Source organism: Amphibalanus amphitrite, unplaced genomic scaffold (genome assembly GCF_019059575.1).
Source record: "Amphibalanus amphitrite isolate SeventyFive unplaced genomic scaffold, NRLGWU_Aamphi_draft 000472F_arrow, whole genome shotgun sequence".
Lineage (NCBI taxonomy): Eukaryota > Metazoa > Arthropoda > Thecostraca > Balanomorpha > Balanidae > Amphibalanus > Amphibalanus amphitrite.
Genome location: NW_024881966.1, coordinates 192040 through 208764, shown reverse-complemented (window position 1 = coordinate 208764; position 16725 = coordinate 192040). Strand labels below are relative to the sequence as shown.

Below are 16725 nucleotides of genomic sequence, written 5' to 3'. Positions count from 1 at the left end.
CAGTTTGACTTCAAGTCAGTGGTCAGGTCAGGTCAAAGTAGGTCATGTTGCATATCATTCTATCCGGAGTGACGAGAAAAGCATATTGGTGCCGTTTTCATTCGTGTATTACACTGATTGTTATGTGCAAAAAAAAATTACCATTGGCTTATCATGGGAGCGGGTCAAAAATTGACCTGACCCGCGGTCACGAAAAGGAGAAATCTGAGATAAAAGTTTTGCAGGTTTCCATACCTGTACTCGTATCATATAGGTACTGAAAGTTTCCAGTCATTCGGACTAACACTGTGTTCACAACGCGATCTGGAACTTCGATGCCGGTGCCAAGGCGACGTCAGCTCCTGTCAGCTCTGTAAGTCATCTATCTAAGTCTGCTCTGCTCTGTCTGTCAGCTCTGTCGACTGTCAGCTCCTGTCAGCTCTGTAAGTCATCTAAGTCTGCTCTGCTCTGCTCTGCTCTGCCCTGCCATACCGTGCTCTGCTCTGCTCTGTCAGCTCTGCTTTTCACTGCTCTGCTCTGTTGGCTCTGCTCCGCTCTGCTCTGTCTGCTCTGTCTGCTGTCTTGTCTGCGTGTCTTGTCTTCTGTCAGCCCTCTGCTCTGTTAGTCATCTCTCTAAGTCAGCTCTGCTCTGCTGCGCTCTGCTCGCTCGCTCTGCTCTCTGCTCCATAAGTCATCTCTCTAAGTCAGCTCTGCTCTGCCCTGCTCTGCTCTGTCAGCTCTGCTCTACACTACTCTGCTCTGTTAGCTCTGCTCCGCTCTCCTGTTAGCTCTGCTCCGCTCTGCTGTCTGCTCCGTCTTGTCTGCGTGTACATTATGAGCTGACCTGCCCGTGACCTCTCGCCGGCAGCACGCTGCATGGCCACGAGGAGTCGGTGTCGTGTCTGTCGTTCGGCGGCCCGGCCGGTGTGGTGGTCTCCGGTTTTCTGGGCGGCGAGCTGCGTCTGTACCGCCCCCGCTCGGGACGCACCACTGCTGGAGGGGCTGCTTAACTGTGAACACCCCCCCCCCCTCCCCACTCTAACTCAACTCTTGGACCACATACGGGTGTTCGGAGTATTAGAACGAGTATTGGAACATATTGATCCCTTAAGATACCTCTTCAAAAACTCTAGCTTGACCACCCAGAATATATATTTTTCTCTGAATACGCATAGCACTGGCACACACGCGGAGCTGCTTCCCATGCATACCCTTTCGGTAATATCACATGTGGGCCACACAAAGGGCGGGCCACGGGCGGCAAGCGGCGAGACCGCTGCTCTCTCAAGCTTCCCACATCATCAAGTGTCTGCGGGGTGACACGTCACCGTTCTCCAGGTGAACAATCAAATGATAATAGACATTTACCGGTACCTGCATGAGCCACTGGTCATTTCCTAAGGCGATCAACGTTACCAACTCGATTCTCGTTACCATCTCGATTCTCCGGGACACTTTATGCTGGCTTGAATAGCTGTAATGAAAGTGCATACCTTTAATCAGTTCAAGCCGACCGCACGAGTAGCCGGCAACAGAAAGAGAAAAAGAAAGAGAAAACTTCTACTAACAATGCACATTGCACGGTGTTCAAAACTTTCATTCGTGTAATAACTTTAAATGCACTTTCTCACTTATTTATCATGTAAGGGCAAATCCCTGATCATAGTCTTTCTTCCCCACTCAGCCGATTTTGCCACCCTTATCCCACTTATAAGTGACACTAATCAACCCTGCCCCAAAACCTCACGGTTATCCCGCACACCTCCCCGCCAGACAAGGAACGCACCTGAAGTGCCGTCATTTATCACACAGCGAACGGACATGAGTGTACTCGCCCCCTCTCTAGAGTGAATACTTCCCGATACATTCAAATTCACCCCGTGGCGAGGGGATCACAGCCAGACTCTACTCGGCTCAGCGGGGGACAGCTCTGACAGTCGTCCCGGACAGTGTCCAGAGCCGGCCCAGGGCCAGAGCCAGAGCCGGAGCCGGAGCCGGAGCCGGAGCCCCCGACCGAGCTCGGCCCCGCCCCCGCCCGACCCGTCCGCTCGGCCGTACATCGGTCACGTGTCGCACCTACCGGATCACTGCTGCTCGCCTCCGGCCCTGTACCCGGTGCAGGTGCACCAGCAGCTACCGTGCGCCGGCTCGGCTCCCCCGCAGCTCCGCCCGGGGAGAGCGGCGGCGCCGGTCCCGGCCGGGCGGCGCTCCGCTCCTCACGGGCAGGCCGGGAACCGCGCGGCACCGCCCGATCCCGGGCGGGCGGGCCGCTCGGCCGCCCGCCGCCCGGCGCGCCAGCCGCCTCCGCCGCCACCGGCGACCCACCCGGACTGCTATGCAGTGTGCACGATGCGCTGAAGGTGACACCAGTCCTGTATCCGGATGTTCTCGCCGCCTTTCACCTTCCTGCAGTAAACGTAGCCTCTCCTGGTAAAAACTGATGCCACCTTGGATCCTCATTCTTGTTTACGCGCAGTGAGTAGCAGATTGTACATGCGCTGGGACTCGGGTGTCAGAGACTCGCTGAGGTAAAGTGCTTCCATCTCCCAGCCACCTGACGCACTCCACCTGCCCGGTCGAGCACCGCCCCTCCGTCCGGCCAGCTCGAACCGTTGCTCAAACAGTTCGTCCCTCACTGTCCGTTTGACAAACTTGGCGATCACTTTACCATTCCCCTGAAGACGATGGGCGACCTGGATGTCACCTGTCGTTAATTTCAAGTCAGGGAAACGCTTGTTGAGCGCTTGCACCGTCATGAGCTCAATGTCCTCCCCGGGCTTCCTGTCACCGAATTCCTCACACGTGATGATAAGTGAGGACATGCGCCGGTTTCTGTTGATTCCGTCGACCTTTTCCTTAAGCTCCCTGGTCTCCTCTTTCTGGGATGTCATTTCCCGGCGGATCATCATGACATCTGTCTCCTGACATTCTGCCTCGAGGATCTCTATTCTCCGCTCCTACTGGGCGAGTCTCTTTTCCAGTGTCTCGATGATCCGAGCGTTGCCCGCCTCGATGAGCCGCTCGATGGCCGGCAGCGTCACCTCCGTCCGCGCGGCGGCCGGTTGGCGGGCATCGGTCGCCTAAGGGCGGGCTCGGTCACGTGGAGAGCGCGACTTGTGCCCGACCAGCTCGAATCCGACGCTGTAGACAGCGACAAAGCGCTTAATGCCCTTGACCAGCTGTGCGGGGCCGATGCGGTCCACGAAGCGGAACGGTCCGCCGGTGAATGGCGGGAAGCCGGGACCCAACACGCTGGCTCCAAAGTTGAGCCACGTCGAGACCTGTCAAAATGCGATACACTTAAGACTTACAACTGAGGCAACCACAATCACGAGCCATGAGTCACGTTAATGATGGCAATACGATTTATATAAATAAATAAATCTAAATAAATCAGGTTAACAATAAAAAATAGAGTTACATCCACCTTCACAGCTAACAAGGCGAATCTCTCGACGACGCCGGGTTCGTCTTCCATAGCCCATTCGGTGAGCCCCAGCAGCCGGGCGCCGTCCACAGAGCGGGCGGCGAACGGTATGCAAAGGAAAAAGGCAGGGCATGAATAAATAAGAATGATAAAGGGCAGGACAGACAGAGCAGAGCAGAGCAGAGCAGACAAAGCAGAGCTGACTTAGCGAGCAGAGCTGACAGGAGCTGACAGGAGTGGAAGGGAAGGGCAGGGCAGGGCAGAGAAGGGCAGACAGAGGCAGAAAGACAGAGGCAGGCTAACATTTTATTTTTATTGACTTAATAGCAAAATGGTATAACCAAAATCATTTTTACGAAATTTGAGATAGTCCCTAAACTGTAAAGTGCTAATGAACTTGTATTTGAAGTCAACGAAAACTTCGCTGGTGAGGCGTGCCCAGGGGCGCGGGAACTTCTTTCCGACTGGGGGGGCACACCATAATAGAGATCAACCTAGGGTACCCCCAAATCTAGTTTTCTCACCGGTTTTAGGTGAGAACTTATTTTTATTTTTATTATTATTTTTTATTATTATTTTTATTTTTCACCACTTATTTTTCACCCCTCGGCTTTTTCAACAAAAAAAGAAAACATTTGCAAAAAAGTGTGGTATTCCGTCTCAAAGCTGTGGGGGCACCGCCTCCACGGCCCCAGAGTTGGGGGGGGGGGGCAAACTGCCCCCACTGCCCCCCGGCTCCCGCGCCTATGGGCGTGCCGCGCTTAACATTGGCATAAGTTATGCTAGAAATTAAAATTAATGAAGTCAAAATCATTTTTGAAGGAATCTAAATAGTCCGCAGTACATGACCCACTTAACTTTGACCTAAGGAACGCTCTGCAAATTGACCGTGCCGCGCTTAGATTTTATGCTCATTGAATTGGGAAGGTCAAATTGTATAGTCAAATTGTTTTTAAGTAATTCTAAATAGTCCGCAGACCATTAAAGGGACCCTCCCACCTTCATAAAAGTTAATGAATTGACATAAAAGTGATATACCGTGAATCAGAAAGAGCGAAAATAAACATCTACCAAGTTTCACCCAAAAATATTCACCCGTTTTTTTTTTGACATAAGACTTTTATTTTTGCTTGAAAGCATAGGGCGCGTTCAAAGGGCTCATGACGTCATCAGAGTCTGTTAATGGTTAAGAGATAGGGACAAGCTAGTCCCACTCTGCAACTGAATGGAACAAATTTTTTCAACACCACGAAGCTGCGGGGGTTGCGACCAGGATAGATGGTGGTTTCTGAACCTGGCCGCAAACTAGGCTATCTCAACTCAAAACTAATGTTAAGGTGGGATGGCCACTTTAATATCGAATATCAATCTGAATCTGAATATGTTGCCAAATTGATGAAAATTCAGAGTCGTCGGTGTGGGGCCCTCAAGTCACCGGTGGGTGGCCGTCAGATGCGCAGGTGAGGAACCCTCAGAGGCGCCGGTGTTGAGCCCTCAGAGCCGCCGATTTGTAACCTTCAGAAACACTGTTAGTTGGGCCCTCAGGGGTGCCAGTGTTGGGCTCTCAGAGGTGGTAGTGTGGGGCCCTTAGAGGCACCGTGTGGAGCCTTCACAGTGGCCGTTATGGGGCCTTCATAGAAACTGGTGTGAGGCCACAGGCGGGTGTGGGACCCTTGAAGCTGCTGACCCCTAATAGGCCAGTAAGGACCCTAAGAGGCTGGTAAGTGCCCTGAGAGGCCGGTAAGGGGCCTGCAAAGAGCCCTCAGAAGCCGCCAAGGTGCCCTCAGGCCTCAGGGGTCACCAAGGGGCCCTGAGAGGCCGCCAAGGGGCCCTCAAAGGCCGCCAAGGGGCCCTCAGAGGCCGACAAAGGGCTCTAAGAAGCCGGTGTGGGGCTCTTATGCAGATTAGTGTGGCTATTTACGAGCCCATGAGGTGCTCTTGCGAGCCCTGTGTGAAAGACAGCGGTGAATGAGGCCTTTTTCTGGTCCCAGTCGGGTCCAAAAGATTTTGTTCTCCTTTACAAACTTGTACTCCGGCGCCCGAAACCTTTTAAGCTTTCCAGCCTGTGTCATGAAAAACTGCTATCATGAGTCATGACATTTGAAACGTGTCAGAGTAACACATTTTATCAGTTGTGTTGTCACATAGGCATAGGAACAGGGGGGGGGGGGGGGGCCGGCCATGGCTCCCACTTTTTCAGTCATTTTTTAAGTAAAATATTTATTTTTTATTTAAATACAAAACTAAACGTGTTCCGTCGCAAAATGTGTCGTAGCGAAAAAGGAGGGATGTTGAGGAAAGAGGGGCTTGTCGCCTGTCGGAGGATACGACAGAACGTAGCTGCGACAAGGCTTAAATACCCGCTTTACTCAAGAATTTAAAATGCTACACGATCAGCTGATCCCGTAGTAAACGTCAGTAAGGTCGAAACTCTTATCACGCATAAAGGACCATTCGCCCTTCTGGTTTGCGAGCTTATGAGACAGCCAGGTCAAGCATGTTCCCTGATTCTGAAGCTTTGTATCAACTGGGTGAGTTGTGGTTGCTAACGCTCACGTGATTTGGCATAAAATTTGGGATCGATCACAGGAGATGCGTGGCTATAGGGTATCCAGAAGCGGTGCTTTAGGAGAAATGAGTTCAGAGAGTTTGAGGTCACAGAGAGGTAAGTGAGTTGGAAATGGGGTTCACAACTGGAGGTTACAGAGGTCATCTGGGACACGTCAGGTCACAGAGGTCAACTTGGGGTCATCACAAAGCTCAATTGGAGACCACGGAGGTAATCTGAGACACGTCAGGTCACAGAGGTCAACTTGGGGTCATCATAGAGCTCAATTGGGGATCATCCGGGACACGTCAGGTCACAGAGATCAGCTTGGGGTCATCAAAGAGCTCAATTGGAGGTCACGGAGGTCATCTGGGACACGTCAGGTCACAGAGGTCAACTTGGAGTCATCACAGAGCTCTATTGGAGGTCATGGGGGTCATCTGGGACACGTCAAGTCACAGAGGTCAACTTGGGGTCATCACAGAGCTCAATTGAAGGTCATGTGGGGCATCTGGGACACGTCAGGTCACAGAGGTCAGCTTGGGGTCATCAAAGAGCTCAACTGGAGGTCACGGAGGTCATCTGGAATACGTCAAGTCACAGAGGTCAACTTGGGGTCATCACCGAGCTCAATTGAAGGTCATGTGGGGCATCTGGGACACGTCAGGTCACAGAGGTCAACTTGGGGTCATCAAAGAGCTCTATTGGAGGTCACGGAGGTCATCTGGGACACGTCAGGTCACAGAGGTTAGCTTGGGGTCATCACAGAGCTCTATTGGAGGTCACGTAAGTCATCTGGGACACGTCGGATTACAGAGGTCAACTTGGGGTCATCACAGAGCTCAATTGGAGGTCATCTGGGACACGTCAGGTGACAGAGGTCAACTTGGGGTCATTTGAGAGCTCAATTGGAGGTGACGGATGTCATCTGGGGCACGTCAGGTCACAGAGGTCAACTTGGCGTCATCACAGAGCTCTATTGGAGGCCACAAAGGTCAATTGGGACATCAGGTTACAGAGGTCAACTTAGGGTCATCTGTAACGTAACCATCCGGTGCTGCGGTTGATAGGTAGTTTAAAAAGCTGGCCGGTTCTCCGGGCAGATTTAATTATCCAGGACCAGAACCGAAAACGACAATTCCAACAATGGACCCTTCTGAGACGGAAGATTGCAAACGTGGACCCTCAGCGGCCAATTGGCGTCGCGATGCCCCTCGGGCCCGAGGAGCCCTCTGAATCCGATGGGGCACGTGCCCCTGCCCCTGGCTACGCCACTGGGTGCAAAGAGAATGCAATTGGCGTCGCGGAACACAATGCAATTGTTCCTGCTCCCGTCGCAAGGTGACCCATTCGATCCATAGCCCATAGTTGTCAACCCTGGGACCTGGGTCGGCAACATGCCGACAAGGAAATCAACTGTAGGAGCGTAAAAAGCAATTAAGAACCATTTGTTGTTACGTTTAGTAATAATAATTACTATGCCACACGTACTCGCCGTACCTACTGCCTGGAGCCGGCCGCCGCGCGGTCTCCACCAGTGACGTCACGCTAATGCTCAGCGACCGGTCCATTGGATGTTGCGGGATGATTCTACCTCTCTTATACGGCCTTGGTTTGGGGGACTTTACTTGAAAACTACTGACCAATTCCAATTCCGCTTTCAGATTCATCCTTCTATGTTCATGAGTAGCAAGAATAGTAGGTAGGTACTAAAAATCCATATTAGGTAAGCACCAATTTTTTCATATCCCCACTCTTTACTTTTTGCAGGCTGCAAGTCCCCAGAATTACTTAGTTATTTTCACCAGTGATTGAGCAAATAAAAAGGTAACTTCATAATTGGATTCAGGATGAAAAATAGCCATAGCAAAATGCTAAGAACAAAACCCAGCTAAATAGAATAACCTCAAGCCAATAGGTGGTCAGCCGAGCCATGTCGCTTCAGAGAATGGTTTTTGGGACCTTACTTGGAAACTAGTTGAACAACTTCAGTTCTGCTTTCATATTTGTGCTCCCCTGCTAATGTGCTAAAAAAAATATTATAATGAACTAGCATTTCCAGAAGTTTTTTTTTCAACACTCAATACCACAAGCTCGCCACAGTTCCATGTGTTCAAAACTCCAGCTGCCCAGGTATAATTGTCTCTGTTAAGTAATATTAGGCAAAGATTGAGAAAGTATTCTTCTCACAATTGCATGAGCTACAACATATTCCAAGAACATCTCAATTACAAATGAATATCAATTCAAATTACAGGCCATGCAATCCCTACACAGTTCACATGTGCCTTTGACACATAAGAATCAATGTTTTGTCTAAGGAGGTTAGATATTCTATCCAGGTGTTTTCTGCACACAGTGACATACAAACAATTTTCAAGTTAGTTGAAAGTGTGGTCACCAAGACAATGATAAACAGTCTACTCGGAAAAATGTTGAGTACAGGTGCAGATGGCAGGCAAGGTCACTCGTTACCAGCAGAGGAATGTGTGAAAACACAGGTACACCACCCAAACTTTGACAATTTCAACATCAACTACCAAATGTTCTCTTGAAGTTGGGAGGGCACTGCCCCGTGCTTTCAAAGTCGGAGGGCCAGCGCCCAGCTGCATCACTGTTCCCATGGGTGTGACAATTTGCATTTTGAGACAAATTCTGAAAACTTCTAGATTTTTCATTGACTTTCTACCAGCAAATTATTTATTTTTTGCCCAAGTTGGTGATCATTGCTCCCCCCCCCCGCTTTCAAAGTTGGGGAGCAACTGCCTTCGCCGCCCCCGTTCCATGTCTGTCCGCACACCAGGCATGTTCTTGTTGCCCAAAACAGAGTATCAAGGAAAGTTGAAACCTAGGCATTTGAAAATGTCTGTAATTAAATTACCTAACTTCTGACCTACATTGCCTGCTGGTTTAGGTACCATCCCTTCAATCGCATCATAGGTACGAATGGTATTCATCCATTGTTCTAGCAACATTTTCTGCCAAAATCCCGTCAAAACACTACCATCAACACTACCAACAGTACAGACACTACCAGGTGAATGGGTATTTTCAACTATTTTCCTTCTTGCAGCCCATTTGTTTCAGCCTGGTGGGTAGCTGGCCTGGACATTTCTGTTGCGTTACCTATCACTTTGCCCCCAATATTGAGATCATACAGATGTGCAAGTTCACAACTTACCTTTCTTTTCATATTCCTCTCCAACGAAATCAAATGACTCACTAATCTTCACTCCAGCGAAAATGCCGACTTCAACATACACCAATGCTGTGTCAAAAAACAGTAAGAAACTCGGCCTTGCACAATAACTGAAATTGAAATGGCGCATGGCCGGCGTCGTCTCAACGTCTCCCACATGTCGTTTCGCGAACAATAAGCCAGCTGTCTGCTATGACGTCACAAAATTTGTAAATATTCCTAACATTGCATGGACAAAGTTAGCAGAACAAGAGCACTGCGTGGACACGACTTCAACAACCAATCAAAAACGACCTTGCACAAGCTGACCAATCAGAGGCAGAGTAACATACTCGGTCGATTGGGGCGCCACGTGGTGTTAAAAAAAGCTATGACATCTTTGAGCGGGCTAAAATAGGTGTGAATTTATGGACACGACATCATGTCCATGAAAAGTCTGTCCATACGTCATGCAAACCATTGTCCACGGAGCGAAGCGAAACTACAGAAATAAATTCGTGGACATGACGATGTCCATGAATCCCATAATGTCCATGAAATTCAGGCGGGAACTCTAAATTGTCCACGGAATTAATACATTCCCAACGCAGGAATATATTCACTACGCCCGCTTTACGTACTTTGAGAGCCACCGGCACGCATGCATACATCTTGTCGGGGACATGCAGTCACTATATTTTCCCGCATTTAAAGTCGACGAGCTTAAATGCTTAGATATGCAATATTATGAAAAAATTCTAGCTACGCTAATAAGAATTAAATTTGCTGATCATACAAGAGGAAGTACCTAAACAAATATTGCTAATAATGCTCTTGATTTTTGCTTGGAGCATGACATTCCAAAGCCAAAAATGTAAACAATCGGCAGCAAGCCGCGCAGCACAGTTCAAGTTACTGGCGTGTGTGAGTTTTATTGGATTTTGAATTTATATTAATTTTTCTTCCAAGTTACTTCTCATTAAATATTGCTTTAATATTTGTTCACATCTTCTACGCAATTCTGGGGTGGTTCAGAGCAAATGTAAATAAAGCCGAACAAGAAATGGCATTACCTGAGGCACCTATCTAACTACCGATCACTGATCCGGCTAACTAACTTTCATCCGGCTGTGTCCCTAGTGGTTGGAAACACGCACTTGTTACTCCTAGCCCAAAGGGTAAAATCTCTGCCGACCCTTCTGATACGAGGCCTATTTCGCTGCTGCCGGCCATTATGAAGATAGTAGAACGCGTAGTCCAGTGTCAGTTGTCCGGTTATTTAGAGCAGCATGCACTTCTCGCGGACGCCCAGCACGGTTATCGCAAGTGTCGGTCGACCGAGACGGCACTCCACGTCGTTACCGATCGAGTACTCTGTGCCATGGATAGAGGCGAAATATCTGTGCTAGTTTTGCTCGATCTATCAAAATGTTTCGATGTTGTGCCGCATGCCACACTGTTAGCGAAGCTCGCCCTGTACGGCATTGATACGGACTGGTTCCGAAGCTATTTGTACGGCCATACCCAGCAAGTCCGCGTGAGCTCTATTGGGGGACGGCATCAGCTATCTAGGACTAGGGAGAATACCATCGGTGTGTTCCAGGGCGGTGCACTTAGCTGTATCATGTACATGCTGTTTGCGAACGATTTGAGCCTTGGACTGCCGAGTGACGTCACTACTGTTCAATATGCCGACGATACGCAGCTATTAGTATCCGGCAGCAAGCGTGACATCCAGCGAATCATCAGCAGCATGGAACACGCACTCAGCTATGTGTACAACTGGTTCTGTCACAACGGGATGAAGTTGAACACCAAGAAGACACAGATGGTTGTGCTGGGAACTCCCGCGATGCTCCGTACGCTGCCGCCTGTTGTTGTCCGCTTCTGTGGCAATGTTATAGCCGACTCGAGAGAGGTTAAAAACCTCGGTGTGTTCATTGATCGCCACCTTAGCTTTGAGACACATGTGACATACATCACAAGGAAGTGTACAGGCATATTGATAGGGTTATCTCATGCGCGCCATGTCATGCCAAAACAGACGCTGAAGGTGATTGTTGAGGCACTCGTCCTGTCCGTGGTTCGATACTGCCTATCCGTCTACGGCTCATGCGGAGTCACCCAGCGCGACCGTGTACAGAAGATAGTCAACTTCTGTGCCCGTGTAGTGACAGGGAAGCGCCGTTTCGACCATATTAGCGGTGAGATACAGCGGCTCCGTTGGCTCAAGGTAGAGCAGCTGATCGACTACCACACCGTGTGTGCGCTGGCGAGTGTTATCATGACTCAGCAGCCTGAGTACCTATGTGGAACTATTGGACCGAGATCGAGCCAAAGGCACACCTACAGAACGAGGCAAGCCGATCTATTCAGCCGCCCCAACATACGCACTGAATCCGGTAGGCGGAGAATGTGTTACCGTGGCGTGACACTGCTCAACGGTATAGGGGCAGATCCCTGTGAGCCCGGGTTCCGTAGAGCTGTCAGAGCGGTCGTCGGATCTGTGGATCCTCAGTGATGATCGGAGTGAGTTGATGCATGAGTGGTATGCGTATTGCGTGTGGAACGTGAATGTGGCCTAAATTCGTCCTTTTTGTACTTGTACACTGACGTGAAAGAGTGAAAAGCCATGGTGAGTGGACTTCTTTTGAATAAATCTGAATCTGAATCTGATGATAGCAAGGAGCACGGCAGACTAGCCGACAAGTTATCTGAAATATTAATTGAATCAAGTTTTAAATAATCGAAGGGGCTACCGACGACTTCAAATATGGAGAATATTTCGGAATCATTCGGCAGACTGAACCTGAACGGAAGCGGGAAGCCGGTGATAAATTGAATCATTTGGCCACAACACAAGAGAAATATGGACATTGGACAGCATATGGGTACTGCAAAGAAATAGTAAAAGTGGGCGATGAATATATATTACTGAACGGCTCTGGGAAAGAAAAATGGAAACCGAGGTCTTTAAAAAATTGTAGGCACGAGGCGTAGCCGAGTGCCGGAGATTTTTTGAAGACCGAGGTTTCCATTTTTCTTCCCAGAGCAAGTTCAGTAAGATATTTCCCATACGTCGTTTAATATCTATTCAGAAACTCACAATTTAATTATTGAAATCACCTTCTTTAAGATTTTTATCAAAAAATCACCAGAACTGTAGGTCATCAACCCGTGCCGGAAAACAGTGCAGGAAAGATCACGTGCAAATGTTTCCCGCACGGCTAGGATAATGCTAAAGGGATATCTCGGCGTATGGGAAAACGAATGTAATGAAGCGTTGTGACTTGTGATGCAACATGCTGGGCATGTCAATCAAGGCGTTGCTGGCTGGACTGGACTTCAGTTCTTCCTCTCGCCCTCACCAGCTATTTACTTCCTCTTCGGTAAAACGCTGTATAAAGAGCACGGTGTAATAATCACGGTGAGAAAGATTTGAAACGCTTTTGGACTTTTGTGTTATCAAAATACATTGTGAACTGTCGTTCTTTTTTAAGTGGAAAACTCAATGTAATCGGGAATGCGAATGAAAAAAGGAATTCCCTGTTGTGTTTCTGCATGATGGGGTGATTTTAATCGCAGTGATCCCACGATGAGATAAGCCTTATAAAAATAGCTGTTCTGGGGTTTAATTTCAATATGAGCCCTGACACATGATACCCTATATATCCAGCAAGAAATAACCATTATGACCTCTAAAACTTTTTGCGTAGCCAGTGGCATGTTTTTATCATACGTTGTATCAACGAAGTCATTAAATTTGTAACATTATCATGCAAAAAAATTGATATATGCCAAGCTGTTTCTCAAAGTATGCCACAAAAAGTAGCATACTTTCAATGCCAGCAAACTCGGCAAACAGCTGTTGAAAAAGCAGATCGGCGTACCAGAGGTACCTCAAATGTAATAGTATGCCAAAAAACGACGGACTTATGCAGTCATACTTTGTCTTGGTCTTGAATGAGTATCCCATTACGAAGTTTGGTGAAACTGAATATGTCCTAATATGCCAAAAGTGAATATGTACGCCGCCGTAATGGAATATATTCACTTGGTGAAATCGGGCCCAGGTAGGAATCAGGACACAAGCACGACAAATATAAGGTGTTCTGGTATTCGAGATGTCTGCAGAATATATGCGAAAATGTTTGAGAAAATGTACTTAACCACCTGCGAGTTGCTGTGACGTCAGCACTTGCTCTGTACTGCGTGTGCCAGCCCTGTTCAAAATTTGGTGCTACATAAATATGTGACGAATTTGTCAAATTCAACGTCTCCTAAGTTCAGCTAAGCTAGAACAATGTGACATCAGAGACCGCACTAGCAAGTGTAGTGCCAGTGTCACGTGACCCTATGTGGTGATCACCGCCACGTAACAATCTCTCCGTAACCTCTATCGTACCGGTATAGCCGCTCCTACGTAACCATTCCTACGTAACCGCCGCCACAGCTCCGCTTATAATATGTAGCCGGGTGTTAGTGTAAACACCAACAATCTCCGCGTGTGTTTACCCTCCTAATCTGTCGAGTGTCGTAAACAGCCGATACACGGGACAATACCTAACCCGTGCTTACATGTAGAAAGGGGATCATTGTACTCCCGGTGTTATGTCACTGTCGTTACTGTATTACAGATATAAAGCAGGCACGTTTGGTGATCACACACATGATCATCGCATATAAGCACGTAAACAAATACTCCAAGGACATTAGCTAGTTGCTACTGGCTGCTAAGCTACCCATAACTTATACGGCCTTGCCCATAACATCGATTGGAGTTGCATTAGGCAAACGGAATAACGGGAAGGAATGTATGCAAATCAGCACAGCCGCGCGGCACAAGCAAAGCTCATCAATGTTCATCACCGATAATTCAGACATACAATCCGATGCACACACTTTTTGATCTCCGCATGTGTACAAAATATTATAAAAGCTACATAGCTGTGAATTTATCGTTCAATATGTACATGGGTGGACATCTAAACCTACATAAAACTTGTTTCCAACGCAGTAGTATAAGTTCGCTGATGAGCTACAAAGCAGCGCCCACGTAGGACCTAACATTATACGCAATGTGCAATCTCCAGCAATGATATTTCACAAAATTCATTTGAAAGAAAGTAAACACCGCACAGTGCGTCATCCGCTCACTTCAGATTCCACAGATTAACCAGTGTGTTAGGTTCAATGATATGGCGCACTGTGGAGCCACACACACAGTTCCTGGTCCATGTTTGACGCCTCACTTGCAATGTACCTCGCTATCCCATTCACATCTTGTCCTTCTACCTGTGTATAAAGCACTCACGGAGTCACGAGACGTCCATGCTTTTTCGAACACGTATGTATGATGTCATAAATCAGTATAGTTTTGATCGGAATAATTGTGTTCGACCCCACCGTGTCCACCCGGTGCTGAAGGAGCGCAGCTTCACCAGCTCCCAGTTGGTGATGAAGCCCGGCAGACTGTCGTCCCATTTGTCCGTCACCTCGGCGTCTTGTGATGCGAGGGTGAACAAGCCTGCCGGCACCGGGTGGAGTATGACGTCATACGGGGACAAAATATGACATATGACGTCACTGAGGAGACAACAGGTGCTATATGACGTCATGGGAGAATAGTGACACAGTGACGTTACAGCGACGATAACTGACTGAATGGACATAATGACGTTATGAAGACATCAGACACTATGACGTCGCTGGAAGTGGACAAGTCAGATAAAATAACCGCGATATGAAAAAACAACACCACCGCGGGATGGTCAGAATAATGTATATATTTGTGTACTGGCCACAGCGCACCAAGGGCTGTCGGTCCACTTACAATTGCTGCGTGATCGATGATACCCTCTCCAGCATGCGTAGGAACATATGACGTCCTACACAGTTCCTCCTATACTACAGTGACCGCTCGTGCCAATGACCTCTGAAGTCTGGACGTCCCGACCTCGTAAACACTCATTAGAACTCACCACCGCTGGTCGTTACAGCAGCGACACCTATAGGGGGCAAACATCTTATATCTAACGTCAATTATAAATTTACTGCGACTAAAGTTTCTAACTCTTACTCGCCGTTCTTCCGGCTCATGGTTAGAGAATGTGAGGTTTATTCATCGTAGGCTGCTGCCATCTGAGGCCTGTTTCACTAACAAATAAAGTGTGTAATTACAAAGAAAAAACTTGAGTTTAAAAGAAATAATTACCAACATTTGAAATTTGGATTTCACGAAACCTTCGGGCATGAATCTTGAGTTTCAAATTTACCAACTTTTTTACAAGGAAAAAGTTTGTAAGAAACATCGAAATCGCAAACTTTCTGTTTCACGAAGACCAAAAATAGAAAACGTTGTACTTACAAACTCGAAATTCCAGTGGCCCTTACGTTGGAAATTTTATTACTTTTTGCGCAATGATGCAAAGCAATCAATTATTTAAAACAAATATGATATGCTGAGTCATTATATGCTCCTTTTTACTTAGCACAATCCCTACGAACCAGCTACGAGCAATAAATAAATATCGTCATGTTTTGTCATTCGCGCGCCATAATTGCGTTCAACAGTCTTCTGCTGTCAAATGTTTTGCGCGTTACTTTCTTTCAATAATAAGATATTGTGAACTATCATTTATACCATTCAGAAACAGCATCATTATTTTTAATTTATTCGTGCAATTTCTGACATGAATACTAGACATAGTTTGATAAAAAGAAGCAATATCTGTAACATGTTATAGTTCTTGATTAAAAACAATTTTACTGTTTGCAAGTTTATTTACTAACTCTTTTTATCGGAGGTGCCGCTGGTGATAAAGTTTAGTGAAATCCGATTTTACATAGTTTGCAAAAATACTTATGAATTGTAAAGCTCAAACACTTGCAATTGCAAGTTTTTAGTGAAACAGGCCTCTGGTGGTGAAACCGCTGTGTATGGTGCTGCCACCTGTGCGATTCCTCCTGCCTATGGAAGGGACTACATGCAATAACACCAGCTAGAGAACATAACTCACTGAGGATGACTGCTGTAGGCGCATTCTCAGTCGGCATGGTATTTTCGAATGATACTTCTAGGTAGCCTCATACACTTCGATGCTGCTGGTGGACGGCGGCTTTCTCAGCTTCTAATAGACGGGTGCTGTGGATAAGACAAGAAAGGTAGAGAGAGGTTTGGAGTGCAACAGTTTACATAAGCAGACGAGAACGGTCAAAGATGACCATAAAATCTGATATGTAATAGGCAAGGGCCTTCTCAAAGTATACATGCAGGCGTCTGTAATGTGGCGTCACAAAGCGCAAATATGATGCAATGTCACACATAACTATGACTTTATTGTCTGATGTGACGTCTCACCGGAACATAAACAGCTCATGAGCGTTTATATCCACATGGGGTAAGCACAACACTACAGCCGACAGCCAGGCATCAATGGCTACGCTGGCTGTCAATCTATCTCAATGAGTACATCAAGCTATAATATGATTTCTCGTTTTATCTTTACTCAATCAAAGGTTATAAGAAACTCAGCAACACAGCCAATAACCTTCAGTTGCCTTCAATTACACTACCAGTCAATAGTCCCATTT

General features: G+C 47.4%; 2 protein-coding genes and 1 long non-coding RNA gene across 4 annotated transcripts in view; 1 reads left to right on the top strand and 2 right to left on the bottom strand.

Moving 5' to 3' along the window:
* LOC122392159 (LIM/homeobox protein Lhx2-like) overlaps positions 1-989 on the top strand; it is a 44796-nt gene extending 43807 nt beyond the window's left edge. Inside the window, exon 6 of the mRNA XM_043386736.1 lies at positions 848-989. Within this exon, the coding sequence (XP_043242671.1) occupies positions 848-989 (142 nt within the window). The remainder of the gene's footprint in view (positions 1-847) is intronic.
* A 124-nt stretch (positions 990-1113) lies between these two features.
* LOC122392163 lies at positions 1114-9722 on the bottom strand. The gene is made up of 2 exons (XR_006258472.1): positions 9136-9722; positions 1114-3260 (listed from the first exon to the last, which is right to left on the bottom strand). It is a non-coding gene; the product is annotated as an uncharacterized LOC122392163 (long non-coding RNA).
* A 4021-nt stretch (positions 9723-13743) lies between these two features.
* Positions 13744-16725, bottom strand: part of LOC122392160 (nucleolar protein dao-5-like) — a 179300-nt gene continuing 176318 nt past the window's right edge. For both annotated transcript variants that reach the window (XM_043386739.1, XM_043386740.1), the window contains 2 exons: positions 16152-16276; positions 13744-14659 (listed from right to left, as the gene is read on the bottom strand). In XM_043386739.1, the coding sequence (XP_043242674.1) occupies positions 16263-16276 (14 nt within the window). In that variant the 3' untranslated portion in view covers positions 13744-14659; positions 16152-16262. The remainder of the gene's footprint in view (positions 14660-16151; positions 16277-16725) is intronic.